Source organism: Lepisosteus platostomus, chromosome 4, assembly GCF_059453375.1.
Source record: "Lepisosteus platostomus isolate fLepPlt1 chromosome 4, fLepPlt1.hap1, whole genome shotgun sequence".
In the NCBI taxonomy this organism is placed as follows: Eukaryota; Metazoa; Chordata; class Actinopteri; order Semionotiformes; family Lepisosteidae; genus Lepisosteus; species Lepisosteus platostomus.
The window spans coordinates 60,877,815-60,900,222 of NC_142614.1; the positions used below are offsets into that span (position 1 = coordinate 60,877,815).

At 36.5% G+C, this 22,408-nt stretch overlaps 2 protein-coding genes across 2 annotated transcripts in view; one reads left to right on the forward strand and one right to left on the reverse strand.

Annotated features, from left to right (window-relative positions):
* The window catches only part of pcsk5b (proprotein convertase subtilisin/kexin type 5b), a 145,347-nt gene extending 134,034 nt beyond the window's left edge, over positions 1 to 11,313 (forward strand). Inside the window, exons 31-37 of the mRNA XM_088630139.1 lie at positions 1,221 to 1,463; positions 3,534 to 3,752; positions 4,301 to 4,478; positions 5,631 to 5,848; positions 8,030 to 8,130; positions 8,563 to 8,746; positions 9,569 to 11,313. Of these exons, the coding sequence (XP_088486265.1) occupies positions 1,221 to 1,463; positions 3,534 to 3,752; positions 4,301 to 4,478; positions 5,631 to 5,848; positions 8,030 to 8,130; positions 8,563 to 8,746; positions 9,569 to 9,984 (1,559 nt within the window). The 3' untranslated portion in view covers positions 9,985 to 11,313. The remainder of the gene's footprint in view (positions 1 to 1,220; positions 1,464 to 3,533; positions 3,753 to 4,300; positions 4,479 to 5,630; positions 5,849 to 8,029; positions 8,131 to 8,562; positions 8,747 to 9,568) is intronic.
* Positions 11,314 to 12,220: 907 nt separating this feature from the next.
* On the reverse strand, positions 12,221 to 19,063 carry rfk (riboflavin kinase). The gene is made up of 4 exons (XM_088630141.1): positions 18,658 to 19,063; positions 16,384 to 16,535; positions 15,942 to 16,044; positions 12,221 to 14,695 (listed from the first exon to the last, which is right to left on the reverse strand). Exons 1-4 carry the CDS (start codon positions 18,737 to 18,739, stop codon positions 14,565 to 14,567), a joined length of 468 nt encoding a protein of 155 aa, XP_088486267.1. The 5' UTR covers positions 18,740 to 19,063; the 3' UTR covers positions 12,221 to 14,564.
* Positions 19,064 to 22,408: the final 3,345 nt, after the last annotated feature.

Genomic DNA, 22,408 nt, shown 5'->3' on the forward strand with positions numbered 1-22,408 from the left:
TACCAAGTATTAGACAAATGTGACCTATAAACCTAACTGAATAGTGGCTCTCCTGGACCCTGCACCAAATGCATAGAAGAAAGTCAGGAACACATCTTTTAAAATATATATGAATTTAAAGCAATATCAGAAGGGTCACAGGTGCCACTTTGGATGGACAAAAAGATAGAAAGTTTAGGTCAATTACATTTTTGGTTGCCAGTGGTAAAGTATTGCAAAATTCTGACCTGATACCACATCAAACAACAAAAGTCAGTTATGAAAAGGGAACATTGCAAAAAAAAACTAATCTTAATTATATAGTTCAAGTAGGTAGCTGTGTCAGCATGTGTAGGCTGCAAAGGAACAGTAAAGGTTTATTCCAAAAGAAACACAACATTTCCGTTGTGGAGCCTTCTCTGGGTGAGACTCTTTTTTCTGGTCTCTTTTCAGCATGGAATAAACTTCAACTTTTTCCTAATCTTTATTATGATGTATTTACTAACTAGATACCCTTATCCTGTGTATCATCGTACCCACAAATACGTACACAATTATAACAAGAAAGAACTTTAAACCCTGGAGGACATAATGGAGATTGGGGAATATTTCCCTATAGGATCATAATGAGTTTTTAATTATTTTGAATATAGTCTGGCAGCCTACACCAAGGAGTCTGGAAGGCATTGTAAGTCTGCAGTGTTCATTCTCACACAACCATGCCATCTCTAAGGATATGACAATAAAACTTATTTTTTATTAAACGCTAAATTAGTTGTTCTCTCCCCACCTACTGTATCTGTCACATATTGCATTCCTCCTGTACATTTAAACCTTTTTTAAAGATTTCACTAGGTAACCCCAACAGGGCATTAACTTGGCATTTTCTCAGGAGTCACTCACAAAGCTATTGTGTACAATTAAAAGCCTGGCATTAGCAATGCACAGGTGTGTGAAAATAAAAGACCGTCATGAAAGGAGACGAAAGGAGAGCCACTGTGATGCAGAAAGATGGCCTCACTAAGATCGTCTTGTGTTGTCAAGGGAATGCCATTGTAAGCAACTGTGTCTCTATATTGTTAACTGCTGAACTAAAGATCCAAGCGATAATGCTGAAGATAGAAACCAAATGTTTTTGTTAAAGGTTAAAAAGAAATGGGACATTCTAGAGAAAAAAAATGTCTACAGATTTTGTCAAAGAGTAACCTTGTTTAACTCTGTTTGGGACTTTCTCTTGGCAGAGTGTGACAGTGCGTTTTTCTTGCATAAAGAAAGCTGTGTGGATGAGTGTCCCTTGGGTTATTACGCAGACACGATGAATAAAGATTGCCAGCCCTGTCACCAGGACTGTGCAGAATGTAATGGTCCTGATGAGGATGACTGTGACAAATGTGCCAACCTCCAAGCATTAAAGTACAATGGAGCCTGTGTCCAAAATTGCCCTGAAGGCACATACTATGATCTGGACTCACAAGAGTGTAGAGGTATGTAAACTTAATGGTTAAGAGCTATAAGACTGCTAAGCAATGTACATGACCAGTATTTATAAGAGAAAATACAATCCAGATGAATCTTCTCTTTGATAACAACAGCACTAAATTGATTGCTGGTAGAAGCTAGCAGGAGATCTTCAAGACACTGTAATAGTACAGTACATAACAGACCCATCTATCAGCAGGGTTATGGTACAGTTAAAGAGAAACTCCCACAGAACCACAACAGAATTTCCAAGTGTCAAAAGGACTTATTTGACATTAGCTCCAAATAACAAGAACAAAATGGAAAAACAGCAACATCCCAAATTAAACATCCTTACCCAAAGATGACAATCATAGGCTTGCCTTTTAGAACAGTTCTCAGACAAACTGACAAAAGTCAAAGTTTGACTATCCTATTCAGCACATTTTTTTTTCATTGAATCTTCTGCAAACTGCAACATAATATAGTGGTCTCTCTATCAAAGTTAGGGGTGTAATTCGGAGTACTTTATAGTTACAACTTAATTTTATTAACCTTAAAAAGATTTTATATTTACTGTGCTTGAACTTTTATCTGAAGCATACATTTGCACCTATTTATATAGCTGGGTATTTTGCGGGAACAATTGAAGTGAAATACTTTGCTCAAGGGTACAACAGTATGTCTCACCTGTAATTTTTACCCAAAGTTCCAGTCCAGAACCCTTACTGCTGCTCCACACTGCTTTGTTGATATTGTAAAAAAACGTTAAAGCCATACCTTAAAACAAATGGCACCATAAAGTCTTACAGTCTTCCGTGCTCAATTGAATGTGTGATAACATTTCCTTTCCTTATTGTAATCTTGACTCTTCATTTGTTGATTAGTTAACAATGAATAATTGGGCAGATGTAGGCCTGGAATAAATATACTGAAATATACTTCTAAAATAATATATATTTATATTTCATATATATTAAAAATAAATACTTTAGCACAAGAGACATGCAAAATTCAACAGTGAATTTAATCAACTATTTTAAATATAGTGAAGAAAGATATAAGATGAAAAAAAGGGCGAACTGATTTCTTTCTGCACAAAGACTTTTTTTGGTACAAGACATTCCATGCTTAAGCACTTTTGAGTTATGGCAGGGATGGGAGTTAACTAATAAGAGATTCCAAGTGCTAGCGAGAGACTCCCTAACCATGGGAAGAAGAGACCAGCCATTCAATGTGTTCAAGGTCTGGAGAACACAGGTGACCTCCCACCATTACCATAGTAACAGTTTGTGTCAGAAACGGCTGACGTTTGCTATATAAACTGCAGTTTTGTACCTATAACTCTGAACAATTTCATCAATTTCAACAATTTCTTTGATCTTATTGTTCCTTGCATGCAATAAACTCAGTTGTTTATTTGTCTGTTACAACAATAGATATCAAAACAAAAAAAAAATTATGGACAAAATATTGTCAAATTCATTCATACTGATGTGAAGTGATATTGGACATTTTACATGCATAAATGACATAATATTCTGTTTCACAACCATAAAACAGGCTGTGTGAGGGAGGCCCTACCAAATAATAATTGTGTTTTCATTTTGACATTTGTTTCACATTTCAGTCATATCACTTCACATCAGTATGAATGAATTTGACAACTGGCAATCACACATTTCAAAACTACTTGGTGGTGGTGAACATAATTTCTGTGAGGAACATAATTTCCTGTGAGGAAGCCTAAAGCGAATGGAAAACTACCATCTCTAAATAACTTATTTCAAATTAGCTGCTGGCATTGGAGCTGAAGTTTGCATTTATTTAATCTAAGCCTTAATGTTTATAACATAAGAAGAGTTACATATGAAAGGAGGCCATTCAGCCCATCTGGCCTGTTTGGTACAGTAGTTCTACAGTATTTAATTGATCCAGGATATTATCCAGCCATTTCTTGAAGGAAGCCCAAGTATCAGCCACATGGCTGGGTACCTTTTCCCATCCTACTTCAAATTAAACTTTTCCACAGATTGAAATGTTAGATCAAATCAAGTCCTATGAATCTACATTACATCATTTTTATTTTTATTTAGACTGTTACTGGACGTGTGGCACCTGCTCAGATCCTCACTCAACATCATGCACAACATGCAGGGAAGGCATGCAGAAAAGTAGGCATGGCCACTGTGTTCCTATGTGTTCCTACAAGGACCAAGAGGGACGATGTGGACCCTGTCACACAAGCTGTCACCTCTGCGCTGGACCTTCGGAGTACGAGTGCCTGAGCTGCAACAAAAACTATTACTTGCTAAGTGAGTACTGACCCCCCCTTCACTTCACAGCTACTACAGCTTTAGTTTGAAAGCAAAAACACAACATCTGTCCTTATTTTTGAACTACCTGGAAAGTTTGATTTCATGTTTCAATTAACTGAGAAACTAAATCTACTACTACTTATGATATACAGTAGTTTTTACGTACTGAAGTTTAATTGAAAAAATAAGCAACCTTTTAATAGAAACGTGTCAATTAAAGACTGAACAAAAGAATGCAAGATTTAATATTTCATTTCTGAAAAATATACTTGAAAGCTATCGGAGTTCTCAGTTGTAAGTTGTGCTGTCTTTGACAATACCACATAAAATCTGATGAACTATCCAGCACCCAAATGCCTTTGAATGGGACATGTTCCCTTTGTAAGGGCATTCCTACACAACCTATTAATTTCACCTTATAAATTGTGTTTTTTATATATGTGTTTTTTATTCTTTTCATTAGCAACATTAATGTAAGGTATTCTTAAAGCAAGGTTGTGTCTAAAAATATTTGCCTCTGTGTTAAACATGTACTGTATCTACAGATCACACCTGTGTGGATCAGTGCCCACTTGGATACTATAGTAACAAGGAACGCAATCTCTGTGACCACTGCCACATGACTTGTCAGTCTTGCAGTGGTAAACACAGCATCCAGTGCCTCACCTGCAAACCTGGCTTCTACAGACAAGGAGAAGAATGTGTTATTAGCTGCAGAACAGGGTATGTCACCTAAGAATACACAAATTGCAATGATTTATTTGATTCAACCATATAAATGTTCTAATGTTTTGGATTCCACTATGTCTACTTCTTCTCTTTTGGTCTTCTGTCATTGGTGAACCTTTTCTAGGATACATTGGGATTCAGTCCCTGAGAGGAGTCTCTATCTAGATCTGTCTAATGTTCTGTATTCCTTGTCTAGTGGTTAACTGAAGTTAAAGACAGGTACTTAAGGTTATCTGTACACGACAGTGTTAGCAAAAAAGGTAGGAAACTGTTATAAATAGTTTGGTTAAACATATATTATTCATTTGTAAATATGGTCATGACAAAGAGCATGACGGTCAATGGATGAAAAACTGAAAATGTATTCACCCCATGGACTTTCCTCAACATCACAGCTTAATCAGAATAACATCTCTAATTCAATCTAAAAAGGCTTCAAATATCCCTGGGAATGTGCAATGTGGGTAATTTGTTAAAGTAAAAACACAACTATTAGTAATAATAAACAAAAAAATAAAGGTCTTCACTTGTTCGTTTATGGGCTTATATTTGAAAAGGGCAGATATGTTATTTTTTTAAGCAGTCAGTGGTCATACCCGGCCTAAATGAGACTTGTAAAAAGTTTCACCACTAGTGGTCACTATATTTCCACAGACAAGTGAACATTTTTAATCCTTTTGAGCTGAGTTCTCTTAGATGCCTAAGACACCTTTTTAGGCAATTTCTACACCTCTTCACAACTTCAAACTGACAATAGCATGCAATAAACCTCGATCTTGTAATCTCCTAATATTTATATTTTTGTTTACTTGATTTGGGGACTTTGAATTACAAAAATGTAATTGAAATAAATTAATGACAGTTTACCCTGCATTATTCATTACCTCCCGGGTCTAGAACTAAAAGTATATAGTTCCAGTCTGAAAAACTGCTTGGAAATTAATTTTGAAAATGTAATACACCAGAACATATGTCAATGGTTCAAAAATGTGTCCTACAGTTACTCATAAATAGTGACATTATACAAACCCTGTTAAATCAGTTACTGTTTCATCATGTGTTAGTCTTACTGATAGACTAGGACACAAAACCTTAAATGAAGGGCTTTATACTGAAATACCCCGTAACAAATTTACTTTTTTCCAGTTATTATGCCAATGTATCCACTGGAGTTTGTGAAAAATGTGATCCAAGCTGTGAGCACTGTGTGGGAAGAGGGAACACACAATGTCTGAGCTGCCACAATGAGTACTTATTCCTGAGAGCTCAGGGCAGATGTTATAAATCATGTCCAGAGAATTACTATAAAAACACAGAAGACAAGACATGCAAGAGGTGTCATGCAACCTGTAAGACCTGCAAAGGTAGGGAGAGATTTGAAGCATATTTTTGTTTTCATGCTGCCTCTTTTTACACACAAACAAACAAACAAACAAACAAACAAACAAACAAACAAACAAAACGAGCCCATTTGTGACAAAGTCACACATACAGTATTTCAAATTAGAACATTTCGATTGAAAAAGATCACATTCAGTGACCCTCTGTCTAGATGGTGAGGGCATTCCTTTTTTGATTCTTTATCATAAAAAATTTTATTCCTTTGTTCCTTTTTTATTCTCTTTATTTTAATACAACAGAACTTTACAAGCTAGGAAATCGTTGTTCATAGAACTTTTCAGATTGTTTCTCATCAATGGAAGACTTCAAGGAGTAATATATTAGAAAATTAAATTATCGAACAAATAATTATCACATGCTGCTAGTCAGATTTGTAGGGAGAGGGGTTCAGCTTTTTTTTAATTGACCCGCAAATATTCAAAATTCTCAAGGGCACTGATAAAGTCAAATTGAGCATACTTATTCAGAAAAAACAGTTAAACACAAACAAAAGAACTCAAGTGGGAACTATAAAGAAGTGCACTTGAAACGGAGAACAGGAAGCAGCTCTTTACTCTATGGGTAGTATGAGTGTTGAAGAAGTTGCCTAGCCATGTCGTTAAACAATATTCCAGCTTCACTTACCTCTGCAGAGCTCTTTTTACTCCATCCTCTACTGTACAAGAAGCAAGATGAAAAATGTACTTGTTTAACTCTGGTGCAATGTATGTTTATTGGGAAAAAAAACTCCTTTAATCCCTACCTAAACATTAGACCATTCATCTGTGCTGTTTACCTGCACCCTCACATAATCCTTGACCATTTTCATTCATTCTCTAATCGCACCTTCTAATTCGGGATCATGGGGGAGCCAGAGCCTAATCTCAGCAGGCAGCGAGCACAAGGCAGGATACACCCTGGACAGGACACCAGTCCATCACAGGGCAGACAAACATAGACAGAAACATACTCCTGAGTGACCTATAGGATACTGTCCATTCATCTTCTGACTGCTATATCCAATACAGGGTCACGGGAGAGCCAGAGTCTATCCTTGCAAGCAGTGGACTTCAAGGCAGGACACACCCTGGATGGAACACTAGGTCTTCACAGGGCACACATAAACACAGACAAACACACATTCACCCCAGGAGTAATTTTCCCAGAAGCCAATCAACCTACTAGTATGTCTTAAGAGTGTGGAAGGTCACTGGAGCCCCTGGAGCAAACCCTTGCAACACCAGGAGAACATACAAACTCCTTGCATATACAGTAGCATCCCAGGGCCCCAGAGCAGCAAGGCAGTAATGCTAACCACTGCTTTCCAATACTCCATTCTATCTAAAGGCAAAGTCCAGCGTCCAAATCGCAGTCAAAGTGTTAATTCCTAGATCTGCTTTCGTTCTCCCCACAACAGATTCTGACCACTTCAAGCCTCTGCATATGTTTTATTTTAATCTTCACATAGCCATTTAATTCCTCTAATTCATTAGGTGACAGAGAGTAAGCCATTCCCAACAGCTTTTTGGGGGGAATGTAGTTCACACAAGATCTGCCAGCTTCTCACACATTCACATTGAATGGAATGAACTCACACAATAAGAAAATGGGGCTGTTTAAACAACCTGTTATTTTAAGAAAAATGAGCATGTTACAGTTTTATAATAGTAAAATATAGCCTTTGAGGCTATAAACATATATTCTTTTGAAAATTATTTCTGCAAATGACTGCAACAAAGTGTGATTCCTGGGATATCTATTTTTTTCCCAACCTTTTACGATCTGGCTGTGCAAAATGGAATGCCAGGATGTTTGTGTTTTAAGTGACTACTTACTGAAATATGTTTGCTATAGACTAGGAGAACCAAATAACATTGTTGAAAAGTCTGTCTGGCAATAATAGTAGCTTCTGGACATTTTCTTTTTTTAATATTTTGGGTTGAACCTTTGGTCCTTCTTTGTTAATTTTAATGTATCTCTTTTTAAGGTTTATCATTGCCTTTATTAATAGAAGCTTGGCTTTTTAATAGAATTATAGAATATTTTGATGGAACACCATATTATATTTTTTTCATTTGTACATAGCTTTTAAATACTGCATGCTATATCTCTTTTCTTGAAATTTCTAGCCAGAAAGTGATATGATTGACCTATTATTTTTGCAGACAAAGGAGCACTGTCCTGTGAATCTTGTTATTTCGGCTATAGATTCTCTGCAGGAATGTGTAGTTCAGAATGTTTCTCTGGAGAATATGCTGTCTCTGAGGTATGAATTACGAATAGTCATTTAATTATTTGACAAAATTGTGTTACTACAATGCCTCTGAAATATAGAATTTGATGCAAGGTGAGATTATCCCTTTGTCTCCGACTGTGGTCCTCCCAGTAATACTATGTAGATGTTTTGTATGTCTTCTTTTCCAAACCTAAGTAGATTTTTTCACTGTTTAAGCATAATTTGCTCAGAAGGTATTCCCCCAAAACCCCCTTGTTTAGACACTTTCTCACCTGTGGCCCATTCTCACCTACTCTGTCCTTCGTTCTCCTGTGTTTCATAATCTTACTCTTTCTCCCTCACATCTGAAGAAGGCTCAGCAGCCAAAACCCTGTCATTCTTTATGCAAATTTTCAAATTCGGAATTAACATATACTTTTTTTCCCCAATGCCTCTATTTTTCTACTTCGCTGTTCCCTTTAGAGACCAAATCTGAAGTGTGAGCAATGCCACAGTTCCTGCACTGAGTGTAAAGGACCTGGTCCTTCAAACTGTACACTGTGCCATGCCACTGACCTCCTGTCCCCTGATGGTCAGTGTCTCAAGTGCTGTGATTCTACTCTGTACCCCCAGCCTATGCAATGTTGTAACTGCACAGAAACAACAGGTAAATTACCTTCTGCGTAGATGGTGTTTTAGTCATCCCCTCTTGTCAGGAACTGGTCATGTACAGTGGAGAATTATGAATCATGGTGTGTTTGTTTTCCCCAATATCATTAGCACCTTTATTAATACAGAGCACTGCTATATTGCCCTGTGACCTGCCTCACCCATTTGTTTCATGTAAAACCTTCCTCTCTGTACCCAGAAATCCACAAAGTCCCATTTCACAATACAGACATCTACACTTAGACAAATATGCTGTTACCTTGTTGATCTGCATTTCGAGACCCTGCAATTATGTGACATATAACAAGATAATAAGATTCACATTTTCAGATTAGAGAGCGTATTTAAACCTCAAAGCCCCTGTTTCAGAATTACAAATACTTTTTTCTAAAATGTGAAACAGGTCAATAATATTATAAATACTGGACATTGTACATATGTAGTAACTATAGTACTGTATATGATTTCAATTGACATATTCAAGTATTAGAAATGCCCAGATAAGCAGCTGTGTATTACTGAGAGGTATTAAGGTATGAAACTCTCATTGGAAAGGATATAACAAGTGGTTAACATTTATCTAATACACCAAATACCATGTTATAAATTGGGTATTACTATAACAAAAAATCAGAGTTCTTCTGTATTTACAAAGTGTCTTCTCTGGTTTTGTGCATTTGTGATTTCATTAATGTGGTTATTTTACAAAGCCCAAGTTCAACATGTACTGTACTAAGGACACTTTTGATACTGATGTTCGGTTGTTTCAAAGACATAACTGCAGTTGTCTTCCTGCACTAATACGTATTTATATTTACAGAGGAGTGCCTTGTGAAAGATAACTATGTGATCCTGCATACGGATTATGCAGGCAAACCAGGTCTGTTCATCACAACGTTCATCTTGCTTATCCTGGGAATCGGTGGCGCTATCTTCCTGTTTCTGAGATCTCGTTCCAAGGACCCCCCCACAGAGAAATCCGGCTACGAGAAACTGGGCAACAGCACTAAGTCCGCGTCCTCTTTGGAGTCGAGCAGCGCCAGCCGGCACCTCGACGATCATGTGGTGGAGTTCCGAGACCGTACGGAGAAGGAAGAGGAAGATGACGACGAGGATGAAGATATTGTATACATGGGTCAGGATGGGACAGTCTATCGCAAATTCAAATATGGACTGCTGGAAGACGACGACGATGAGGAGCTCGAGTATGACGACGAGAGCTATTCTTTTCGATAGTGTAAATGACCGCTGGGGTCGTTTCTCCTAATTTTTTTAGTACATACCCCTGACAGGACCCCACCTCGTTTTTGGAATTAACCTAAGTGGTTCAGCGAATCTGATTTGAGAGTGGGAAGGTTCCGTCCTCCATAAACTCTTCAGAATTTAAATTCTATTTTAAAACAGTCTGTATTGCTTCTAATACCAATTTTGCTATACCCACAAATAGTATTAGCGAGCCATTGTATACATTTGTAATATACCAAGCAAGACAAAACTGCACTTAATGTAAGATGACCATAACATAAAACAAATATTTTAAAATCAGTCCATATCAACTTGAATGTCTTGACATAATGACCTTGTTGTGGACTGCATCATCATTAGATCATAACTGCTCGATTATGGCCAGTATTATCAAGATGGCATGGATGGATAGATCTCACTTTTTTAGAACTCTTAATGTTGACTTCTTCAGATAGTTTGACAGCAGTGCCATTACTCTCACCAGTGTAGCTTTTCCTTTGGAGCACAGGCACATTTGCTTGTAAGGCTTGCAGAAGAAACGTTTTTGACTGGAAATAAAAAGTTACAAAACAAATCTAAAGTGCTGGAGAACTAACAGGCAGGGCAAAGCAATGCAAGGTGAAGGCAAGGGAGAAGAGCTGTAAATCCTCCGAAAATATTAGGAAAGCACACGATAGATGGCGCATCACTATGAGACATTTGATGCTATGCAAATATTAACTTGAAGGCTGTCTGGCTCACAACCTGTATGGCCCTGTTCAAAGACAGGGCAATAAGGAGGGTATTTACTTCATCTATACAAATTACTGTGGGTAATCCTTAGGCTGTGAAATTCAAGATGCCGCAGAGAACAAATTAAATGCAATTCTATTGGTGTAAAATTTAATATGCTGTAAAATAAAACTAATTTGAATAAGTCTTTTTCTAAATGTCACAGTAGATGATCAAATTTCTTTCTGCATCTTAAAATGAATGAAACGTTTTAAAAACAGTTGTCTTGCATTTTACATTTTTATGTGAATTATGTTGTTGGTTGTTTCAGTATTCTGTATTGCACTGGCTGATTTCTAATGAATATAATTATTTTTTCCTAGTGATCTCTTTTTGATGTAACCATATGTTTAGGAATATAGTTAAAAATAAAAAGCTCCATATTTGTAAATTAACCTGTCCTACTGCATTGCTGGCAGGAAGTATACTTATTCTTTTTTCCTAGTCAATTGTTCTTGATGTGACCATTTGTGTTTGTTAGTGAATAAACGTTTGTTAACAAAATAAAGAGATACGTGTGCTTAATGGAAATAAACCTGTTGCACTTCATTCCTGGCATTTTTTGCCTCCTTGTGTGGATTCATGCTGAGTCATGGTGACAGCTGTAGAATTAGGACGATTTTGGATACAACACTCAAGGTATGTGCACTATCTTCATTTGTATTTACAGTTAAACATTGAGTTACACAACAGAAATATATAGCAATAAAAGTTTAGAAAGTCTAAAAAAATTGAGTATCATTGAACAAACATCAAACATACTTAAAAGACACTATAAATTAACACTCAAAAGATAATGCTTACTGACAATTTTAATCCAACGTTCAAAATAAGGAACATTTTGTCTTGCAATACAATTTCTATGGAAAATGAGGTTTAATCACAAATATCCCACAAGCTAGTACAAATGCATTTAATATCCTTCGTAAATAATTCAAATTTACAAAAAGACCAGCACTGATGAAAAGGTTTTTTAACCAAAGTTTGGGAGGAATGACTGCAGCCACGATCTCCATTATTACTGCTACTCTAACTTCGAATTTAAGAACATGGACGTTTCTTATGCCTGACTCCTCAATACATTTTCCTAAACATTCTTATTGTATGATGTTATTAGTTCTGAATTCCCTTCGAAGTCTAAAAAAGGCATATCATAGAAAAATGACAACAGAATCAAATTTCTTTACCCATTTTCTAGGCCTGGTGATTTTCTCAACCATCTACACTGGTAATTGTTTTTACATTATAGAGTAAAAGGGTATTCACAAATATCTTTTGGGGGGGGTTTGGAAAATGATCGATTTCTTTTCAAAATGCAATTAGAAATTTCTCGTCTTCCAGTCTTTGATTTTCAATAGCTGAACAACTGAAAGATGGTATTCTGTGCAATTCTGAGTTTGAAAATTAAAAACAAATACATGCTTGTAAATCACTGAAGTCAAGAGAAAACAGGGAATTGCATTTTTAACATTCATCATCTTTAATAATTGACAATGTTTTCCAGCATATTACCGCAACAATTCAGGCAAATAAAAAAAACAGCACTGGAGTAAAAATGATCAGTAAAACTAATGAACTTCGATTTTAAGGAGGCTGGTCCCTGAAAAAGACTGATGGATCAATTACAAGTAATATGTACTTCTGCTTAGTTCAAATGTGCAGAGTATGCTAGATTTCCATTTCACTCAATTGGTCTGTAACATTATAACTTGTATTCCACATATCCATCAAATCCTTATGTTGTGAAGAAGATTAAATATCAGAATGTTTTATTTCCCCCACCAACAGAAACACAAATTACTATTTTCATAGAGAAATTATACACAGGAAATTGTGAAAACTAGCTCCTAATCAAAATGATGGGGGGGGTATTCCTTTTAGAAACATCTTTAAAACAAACAGACATGGAAACCTATATAATCTGTCAGACTCTATGTGCCTTTTATTGGAACATTTCTCTAGTTTCAGTTGTGAAAAGAACACTGATTAGTAGAAACAAAATAAAATTAGGGAAAGCCAGTTATCATAAAACACTATTACCATGACATCTTTGTTAAACAAGGTGGTTGCATTTTTCAGTTAAATACAACTCTACTAACAAGTCTGTCTATACTTGTACAGTCCTTACAAGTGAAAAGACAAATGTTCTTAGCAGATGAGTAAACATTTTCAATTCAAGAGCACAAAACATTAACAAATATATTACTAAAACCCAAGTTGTGCTGGTTAAAAGGATCTTGCAAAACAATGTCACAATATACAAATAGTCCCTTACTTTTACTGAATAAATTCTATATGCAGTATTCTTTCAGTGTCATAACTACAAGAGATGTGCTTTGTTACAAAGCAAACTTTAAAATGACCTTTACTTTGTATTCATATTTGACTACTTAACTACTGAATCACTTTTCTGGAAACAAAACTCATGTAGAACGTAACACAGCATACAGGTTAATAGAATGAACATTACAGGACACAATACAATACACAGGTTCTAATGTGATTCACAAAAAATGAGAAATTGTGTTTGCATTATAACAGTTTTTTCAAGTGCTACCAATTCTTCATTTTCAAACAGAATAAAATTCAATGATTGAACCATTGGCTTCATTTTCATATAACACACCAAACATTTCATTATACTTCTAGAATCTCATCCCCATTTAAAATTTAAAAGAACATATTAAAAATGTGAAAACCAAAAATTTAAAATACAGGACAGCCAAATGTCTCTGTAATAAGGAAATTAAGGAATTAGGAATTTTAAAAAAAGAAGAAGAGGCTCACTGCAGATGCTCAGTGATTTTCATCATTTGATTCACAGGAGCTTCATAATCGAGTACAAGGTAATTAATGGTATAATTTTCAAGATAATGCCACAATCCTGAACATGGCAAATAGCGTTTTTGTGTTTTACATGGTACAGTAAGAGGACATTAAATCTGAACTTGTTCGCTGATATTTCACAATACGGTCAAAATACAGTATGAGTATGGTTATAAACAGGTTTATAAGTAATTTAAAAATGTTTAGTGCAGAAAATAAAAAACAAATACATCTACACATGCATACACAGCCAAACATACAACTGCATTATAAATATAAACAGAGATACCATATTCTGTCACGTTATAGCCTTGTGACTCTGCCATAACAATGATGTAAAAGTAGTGGGAAGATGCACTGGCATTACAGTTGTAATGTCTTTAACTATACATAAAATACAATTACCACTGCAGATTATTAAAATTTTAAGGTAGGCCAAAATACAAAATATATTATACATACACAAAACTGTGCATAAGTGTTAGACAATCAGAGGTTACAATTTAGACAGACAAGGAGCTGAAAGCAATATCATTTGAGTTTTCAATGCATCTTAATATATATATATATGATAAGCATAATTTACTTAGTGCCTTGGCTAGCATTTTCTACTATTATAGCAGCTTTATTATAGAAATTAATTTTAGTGAGAAGAATTTAAGCTTGTCATGCAGGAATCTTTAATTCACATTGATCAGGATCCTCATAAATAAGCCAATCAATGTTATAATTAGTCAAAACTTCAAATGCCACGAAGTGGCTGAAAGTTCCACAAGACATGACAGTTTAATGGAGTCCCTGTGCTGGTCTGCAAAGAAATAAACCCTTTTAAAATGTGTTCGACTTCTGAATGCATATTAAGTTACTTTCTTTGCTTTTTAACATGATCACACTTATTAGACCACAATATAACAGACATATGCAGCTGTACTGGTGAACAGGAAGCATAACATGCATTGAAAGAATCGCTGTAGTCAATGGCCATTCATTATTTGGTTTGCTGATGTCCTGAAGAAGTTGTCTTCTCTTAACTTTCTGCAATCAGGTAAATCTAGCCTCTTCTGTGCCTCTTCAATGTCACTGTGAATTGCTGCTATGAGAGCATCTGACGACAGGAAGAAAAGAATGGTTTTCAGAAAGTACTGTATACAAACACTTTAAAGCTCTCAAATAAGTCAGCAGATACAGTATCGCTTTACAACAGCACATAACATTTACAATGTAGCAAACTACATACAGTACTGAACCGGGAGAATTTATCCCATATACCAGTGATGGCATATAAACACGGTCAGCTTTCACAAACAATATCAGTTGCTACACACTTAGGAACGGAAGACAGTGATTAAAAAAATAGGTCTGCAGCCGGTCAGCATGAGAGTAGTGTGAGTGATTCCTGTTTAGCTGATCCTTAAGGATTCAGGAGTTTCTGGTTTTTATATCCCCTGTATTCTCCATTTCTTAAACTGCCTTGTTTTTGTTATTGCTGTAGCAATGTGGAAGTTAGGAGGATTTCCCAAACTGTAACTGTCCAGAGCTACCCGTGGCAAAAACCCACCAGTACTGAGCTAGAGCATTATAATGCAATCTGCTATACTGTGGAATTGACTACAACATGGCAGGACTGTGGCTTCCTGATCCCACAATGCAATTTGACTCGGATGTTCAAGATAAATTGTACAAGGCATGACTGCAATATCTGTATCAATTTTAATTAAACTATCAGGTGCACAGGAGTCAGAAAAGGTGAAACTTGCACAGTATTTTCAATATAAAGAGGCTACAGCCCAAATACGGAGGCTCTTTCATTTTTGACAGGTCCACCCACTTATAGACCCGATATTCAGGTACTACCGTTCATATCTGGAACATTAAAATCTGTTGTTTTCCTTAACTTGTCTTTTCTAAGTTAATCTCTACTTACATAATGATACCTATTCAAAATCATGAAAGTGCTGACAATGAAATCAAAACTAGGAAGTATGATAGGATATTCCTCCATACAATTCAGGATAAAACATTTATGCATGATGAAGTCAACACTAACAGTAATCCTCTGAGCAGGCACCACCAGTCCTGGTTCCAGAAAACCTTAATGCAGTTAGCCTTCTGGGTTATCCTGAATCACCAGTAAATACCTGTGAGCTTCTGATCAGTTAAGCGAGACTTTTTATCAATAAAAGGAAATTAGGTCTCGAAGACATCTGTTGTTTTCTAGGTCTCTTTAAAGCACCACCTTCCAAGAGCTGGGAGAAGGTGTTACATGGTCCATACCAATAGGTCATGAAAGAAATTAAAACCCCTGATTTAAAGACGTTATGTACTTTACATAATAAGTTCATTTTTCTTACCTAAGGAATCAAAACTTTTTTCCGGACGAATGTAGCCAACAATGACTATGCTGAGCATTTCTCCATAAAAATCTTCTTTGTAGGTGTGGATAATATGCGCTTCCTGCATGAAAATAAACTTTTGTTAGATACTAGCAAGCTCATGCATCTCTAAAACAGGCAAACATTGAACCTGTTTGATTAATGTAATTAATGTTAACTGGAGGACTCCGGTTCAAGCCCGGTTCAAACCTGATGTCAATTATGTAGTCACCTCACATCTCTAACGCACGGCAAAAAGTACTGCAAGATCCATTTTTCCCTCTTAACTGTAAATTTACATACTTGGTGAAACTGACACTTCAGCTATTCCAAAGCTGAAACTAACGTACAGTAGCTTCATTAAATAAATGTTCAAACTTAGCTACAAACAAAAATGTAAAGCTTAAAGGTTTCAGATTACCATTGATTTCTTGGTGTTCTTGTAGTAGGGGTTCCAGCCGATGCTCATGACCATTTTGTGCACATCTCCATTCCCGACACAGGCCCAGCCATAATAAATGCCAGTACAGATATCAGCTGGCAAGTTATCAACCACACTGTCGGGAAAATTAGCTGGAGGAAAGAGCAAGGACATTTGGCTCAACATATTCTTCTTTTTCCACTGCAGTAGATACTCATGAAACAAAAGACTCAGATTTCTACAAGTATACATTTGTTAAAACAATACAAACAGAAAGGTGTTTCTAGACTCGAAAGATTTTTTATTTTGAACAAGAATTCATATTTTGATCAGCTTTAGCTAGACACCACAGCACAATGAAGACACAGCCTAGATGAACTCCTCGGTTGATTTTAAAGGGATTTGTCAAGAACAAAAATCAATCAAGTCAAAAAAAACGATGTTAACATCTTTTTGAAAATAAGACAAATTATGCACATCCTATAAGCAGTTAGATTATAAATCGAAAAGAAATGCAATGTTTCTGCTATGGAGTCTTCTTCGGGTGTGACACCTGAAGAAGCTACATTTTGGGGTCACACCCAAAGAAGGCTCCACAGCCGAAACGTGTTCCTTTTCGTCTCTTTTCAGCATGGATTAAACCTTTAATTGTTCCTTTGCAGCCTACACATGCTGACGCAGCTACCTACTTGAACTAGATTATAAATCGCCATTTATGGTATACATGTACACACACAAAAATAACATTTTTCTCAAAATGCAATCCAAAGAGTTAAACTTTTCCAAAATGCTTCCAGTTTGCCCACAGACCTTTCCCATTGACAGTGCAAACTGACTAGCAATTACAGTATGTTTAAATACAGTATGATATATATATATGAAGGATAATCACAGACCACAAGACAAGTGACGATAAACTTTATACTGGCTTTTAGTGCATATTGTGAAATGAGAATAAAGCGAACCACAGCATATGTGCACATTTCCAAGCAACTGAAACGTATTACACAATCACGTTCTGAGAAACTCACTTTTGTGAGACAATTTCTTAAACATTGATTTTATAGCTATGATTGATGTTGTAGATATAATGTGCACAACACATCCTATGTAGGTCTAAATGATCACTATTTTTATAACTGAAAGGAGTTCCAGGGTCAGTTTTCGGGGCTTACAAGTCTTGACTTTCCAGGTGACATTACATTTAAGATGTTCTTACTTAGAAATAAAATAAGAGCTGAAAAAATGGGTAACAATGTACGACCCCCTTTTAATCACTAAGCATTGCGTTGCAGACCTTAACAACGCCGCCAACAACATGTCCATTCATCCATTTTCTAACATGGATACAATACAGGATCGCGGAGGAGCCGGAGCCTAATCCAGCAAGCAACGTGGGCAAGGCAGGAGACACTCTGGACTGGACGGCAGTCCACTGGAGGGACACAGGGACACACAGACACACACACACACTCGCACCAGGGTCAGTTTTCAAAGAAGCCAATTCACCTACGAGTATGTCTTTGGACTGAGGAAGGAAACAGAACACGAGGAACCCCATGCCAACACCGGGAAAACAATACAGTACAAACTCCAGGCAAAATATGTCATTAAGAGTGTCAATTTTACACCATTTTGCGAATTGTAAAACAAAAATAAGCACAACGTCCTTTGATTTTGATTATTAACGGCTACAAAAAAATATCAATGAGATGCGGAAATCGCCCCGTACACCGGTAACGTAGCAAATGTTATTTAAAAGAAACCTCCTATATTTTACAACCGTTTTAAAATATCCGGTTGATCGAAACGAATATTCTAAATCTTGTTCGTCTACCGGTAGAAATTAATGCGACATTGGCCTGATAAAAAAATCGCGAGTTTAGTAAACGGGTGACTTGTTTCCAAGAAACAACACGTTGCGCAACCTTACTTAAGTCAGCCTGACTTTGAAAAGGTGTTTCAATTTAAGGCCGGTGACTAAATAACCGAAGACTACTATAAAATATGGTCAATGAGAAAACAAGTACATACAAAGGTGACAAAATTCGAGCATAATTTAATCGCTCATACTGGATACATGCATCAGATCAAGACTGGTTAATATGTCAGCGAATTTCTTAGTCATGGGTCAGCTTTAGAGATTCCAGAGACTCTCCATGAGCCGAACGAAAAATGACATTTCCATTCACTGCAAAATGCTCCGCGCTGTCATCGCCGATGTCACCTACACAGAATGAGCAGAAATAGCTCAAAATCTACATTAAACTTTACCTGTCGGGATCCCAAGTTCCTTGCTCCCTCTGCCAAACCCTCGAATCACCTCACCTCTGCAGAAATACGGAAGGTTCTTCATTCCTTGTACTTCAGATCAGAGATCGCAAGTTTTGATTTGAAATAGGGACTGCGAATTTAGGAATTTAGCTCAAGGAGAGTTTGTCCCTTTAACCGGTAAAAGACCAAATATCTACCAGACAACCGAACCTGTTCTAGAACATTCTCTTCCCTTTCACCTTTCAGTTTTGGTAATAAAATATTACGTTCCCCTATTTATCTTTCTTTTTCGTTACAATCCTTCCCATGTACTTTTAACCTGCTATATCACGTCCTCAGCTCTGACAAGCAACCACCTGTGATCATACAACCAAAGCTTTTCGTAACCCACATGACCGTGAGCTTCCCGTTACGTCATTTATGAAGTTCCTCCCACCCAACATGAGGACTTTCCGCCTTTCGCCACCCAGTACAAGTGTGTGAAATTTCCTACAGCGCCGCCTTGTGGCGATCTCGCAATGTTCCTCCAAGTTATTGTTTTAACGTGGTTTTTCATGTTGAAGTAGACACTTGGCCACTCCTAAGTAATAAATACCTCACAGGAACTCGTGACAAATACGTACTTTGGTTTAGCAAAAATACATTGAAATTATTAGTGTAATTTTATCTTACAATGATATCTCTTGGGTGTAATTATTTTGCAAAGAAACAACTCCCAACAACATTGTATATCATACTACATCATACCAGCAGCTACAGTATATCCCCTTGCAGTTCACAATTGGCAACCCACTGAAGCTGAGCAGGTGTGAGCCAGGCCAATACCAGGATGAGAGAGGTTGCTGCTGGATAACAATGTTGTGGAGAATTGCACATGCCATAGTAATGTTGCTGGCTCTTAGTTGATAAGTGGACAGGCCAAACGAGAGAAAAGCAAAACACAGTTTTAAAATCCTCAAGGCCCTTTCAATGTTGGCCTTTGCTTTTTTATGACTGACATTATATTGCTACTACAAGACTTCCTAAAAATTTGATTTTGCTTCAATATTGTGAAAACAGCATCATGTACAGTCAGTGTATCTTACTAATACTTTGTATAATCCTAAATTATGGTCATGCACAACCTGACAGTTGATAAAGCTAAACTTTGCACGTATTTATGTAAACCGTATCCTTACCTTGCCTATGGAAGACAATGACTTTACAATGGTTACATTGTTAATTCGGTACATTTTGACCTGTTAGTACTCATATAATGTTTATTTGCAAGGACAAGCAGTAGTTGATATTTTTAGGTAAGGCAAATATTGCCTCTGCTTTCTGTACAGAACTTCGACCTTTTCAGATATACAGACAGTTACCAATAGCAACAGATCTAAATGTATGGCTATATTTGTAAAAATAACTTTTAGTTCTCCGCTCGCAGTTTGATGAAATTGAATTTCTATCCCCTGCACAAGAGTAGTGACACATCGTGTTCATTCTCGTTGACCAGGCTCGACTCAAAAAGGGCGAAGTAGATTAAGGACAATTTGGCTATACCGCTCTTCGTTTATTCAAAGCTTTGTACTACTAAATACATTTCATCTCGTTTGTCCCAGTACAAAAATGACAGTACGAGGAACATAAAGCGTTCATTCAAACTCTATAAAGTAAACTTGACAATACCTCAAAGCTTGTTATATTGAAGACGTGTACTACTAAAAATTTCGTGTACAAAATACACCACAGGATAACGAATATTCATCAAGCATTAATCAAATGGAATGACGAAATAAAAGCTTTCTGTCAAAACATCGTGGCAAGAGTACATACAGCATGGATCTAAATTAGCATAATAACATTTCGTTTTAACATAAAAAATATTACAAGTTTTAAAAGTGTAAAAAAAAGTTAGTTTACTAACACGTGAATATTTTTTCTCCATGGCAACTTCTCTCTGCTTTCATAGGCTATAACACGAAATGTCGCCGTTCCTCATAGAATTGGGGGCAACTTAAAAAAGAATCTGAAATTATCATGCACATACTTAAATATTTACATGACAGAAAGTCTATGTATGTCATTCTAAACTGTAAAATACTCTAGCTCAAAGCACTGTAAACATAATTCTTATTGGTATGTCAGTTTAATGTCCTTTTCAGCAAAAAAGTTTCACATTTTAATTAAACTTATTACAGTTATAAATTGATTTTAACATGAGCTTTCAATTTAATATACCCTTAACTGTACCCTGTTCTTTTAATTATTTTAGAAATGTTTTAACCACTTGGGCCACAGGTTTTAATCCTCAGATCTGCTGACTCTCAAAATAAATCTGTTCTGTGCGTCTAACAAAATGTATTTATTTTGTATTCTGTAGAAATTTCACAACCATCATATTCCATTCTAGATCACTTAAACACTCGTCTCTTTTTGTATTGTTTTCTTGAAATTTAAATCTTTTGCTGGGACTTCTCTCCAATATATACTTCAAAGGATATTATATTATGATCACAGTTCTTGTCTCCATTTTCCTTACTGTATATTGATTGTCTGAAAAGACGGGATCAGTACAAGCTCAGTTAGGGTGTAAGGAAACAACTGTTAGCCGAGTCAACCCTTTCAATAGACCTTAACACATAATGACTCCATTACATTACTTCCCGTTCAAATCCAGATAAAATATTTACTTTGCATTTAAACATTGAATTGTTCTTAGGTCATTTCAGTTATGTTACAGACAGTACTCTTTTCCTTCACTTTTTATATACAATAAATTGACATGAGACACTTATTTAATGTACTAAAACTGTTAAATATGAGCCATAATATTCCAGTAATACAATTATATGCAAGGATCCAAATTCGCCAAGTAGATTCCTATGGCTCCTATACATAAAATCCGAGCAGAAACAGAGCAGATCACATTACTCTCACACGAATAACCTATTGTCAGCCGTCACCACCTCTCAAAATGGGGCAAACAACACTGCGAAAGCACTTTATCGGCCGCTCCACTTTTTACTGTATAACCACTGGCCATTAGATCCTAGTCCATAAATAAATCTGATTAGATCTCAGATTCCAGACCCTAGTTTTCACAAAGTGTCGTCACAAAGGATTACAAATAGACATTGTCCAAAACTTATTATTGTATTATTTTAAATGACTAAATAGGTAAAAATAATCAGGATGGCATTTAAAAAAATATTTGATTCTGTGGATGGCACTGGTTAGCATCGCTAGTGTATTGATGCAGTGGTTTGCATTGCTGCTTCATAGTGCTAGGGACCTGGGTTTCATTCCCACGCATCTGTTTGCACAGAGTTTGTATATTTCCCCTGGGTTCACGTGGGTTTCCTACAGCTGCTCCAGTTTCCTCCCACAGTCTGAAGACATACTGGTAGCATAACCGGCTTCTAGGGAAATTGGCCCTGGTGGTGTGTCTGTGTTTTTGACTGTTGGGCCGTGCAATGGACTGGCGTCACGTGCAGGGTGTATGTTGCCTTGATCTTCGCTGTTTGCAGGACAGGGTCTGGCTCCCCCGCAACCCCGTTGGCTGAAATGGTTACAAGATGAATGGACAGAATATTCCATAGTCCACACGATGGCGATCATGCGTGAGGATAAGAGCATGGTGCCCCTGTACTGTCTGTTTGGCGAAAGAACCTAAAAACGAAAGGAGTCACGGTGAGCTTTAAACCCAGGGATCTGAATACAACCAATCTTTTTGGCTTGGGTAGCGAGGGATAACAATACAACCGCCACT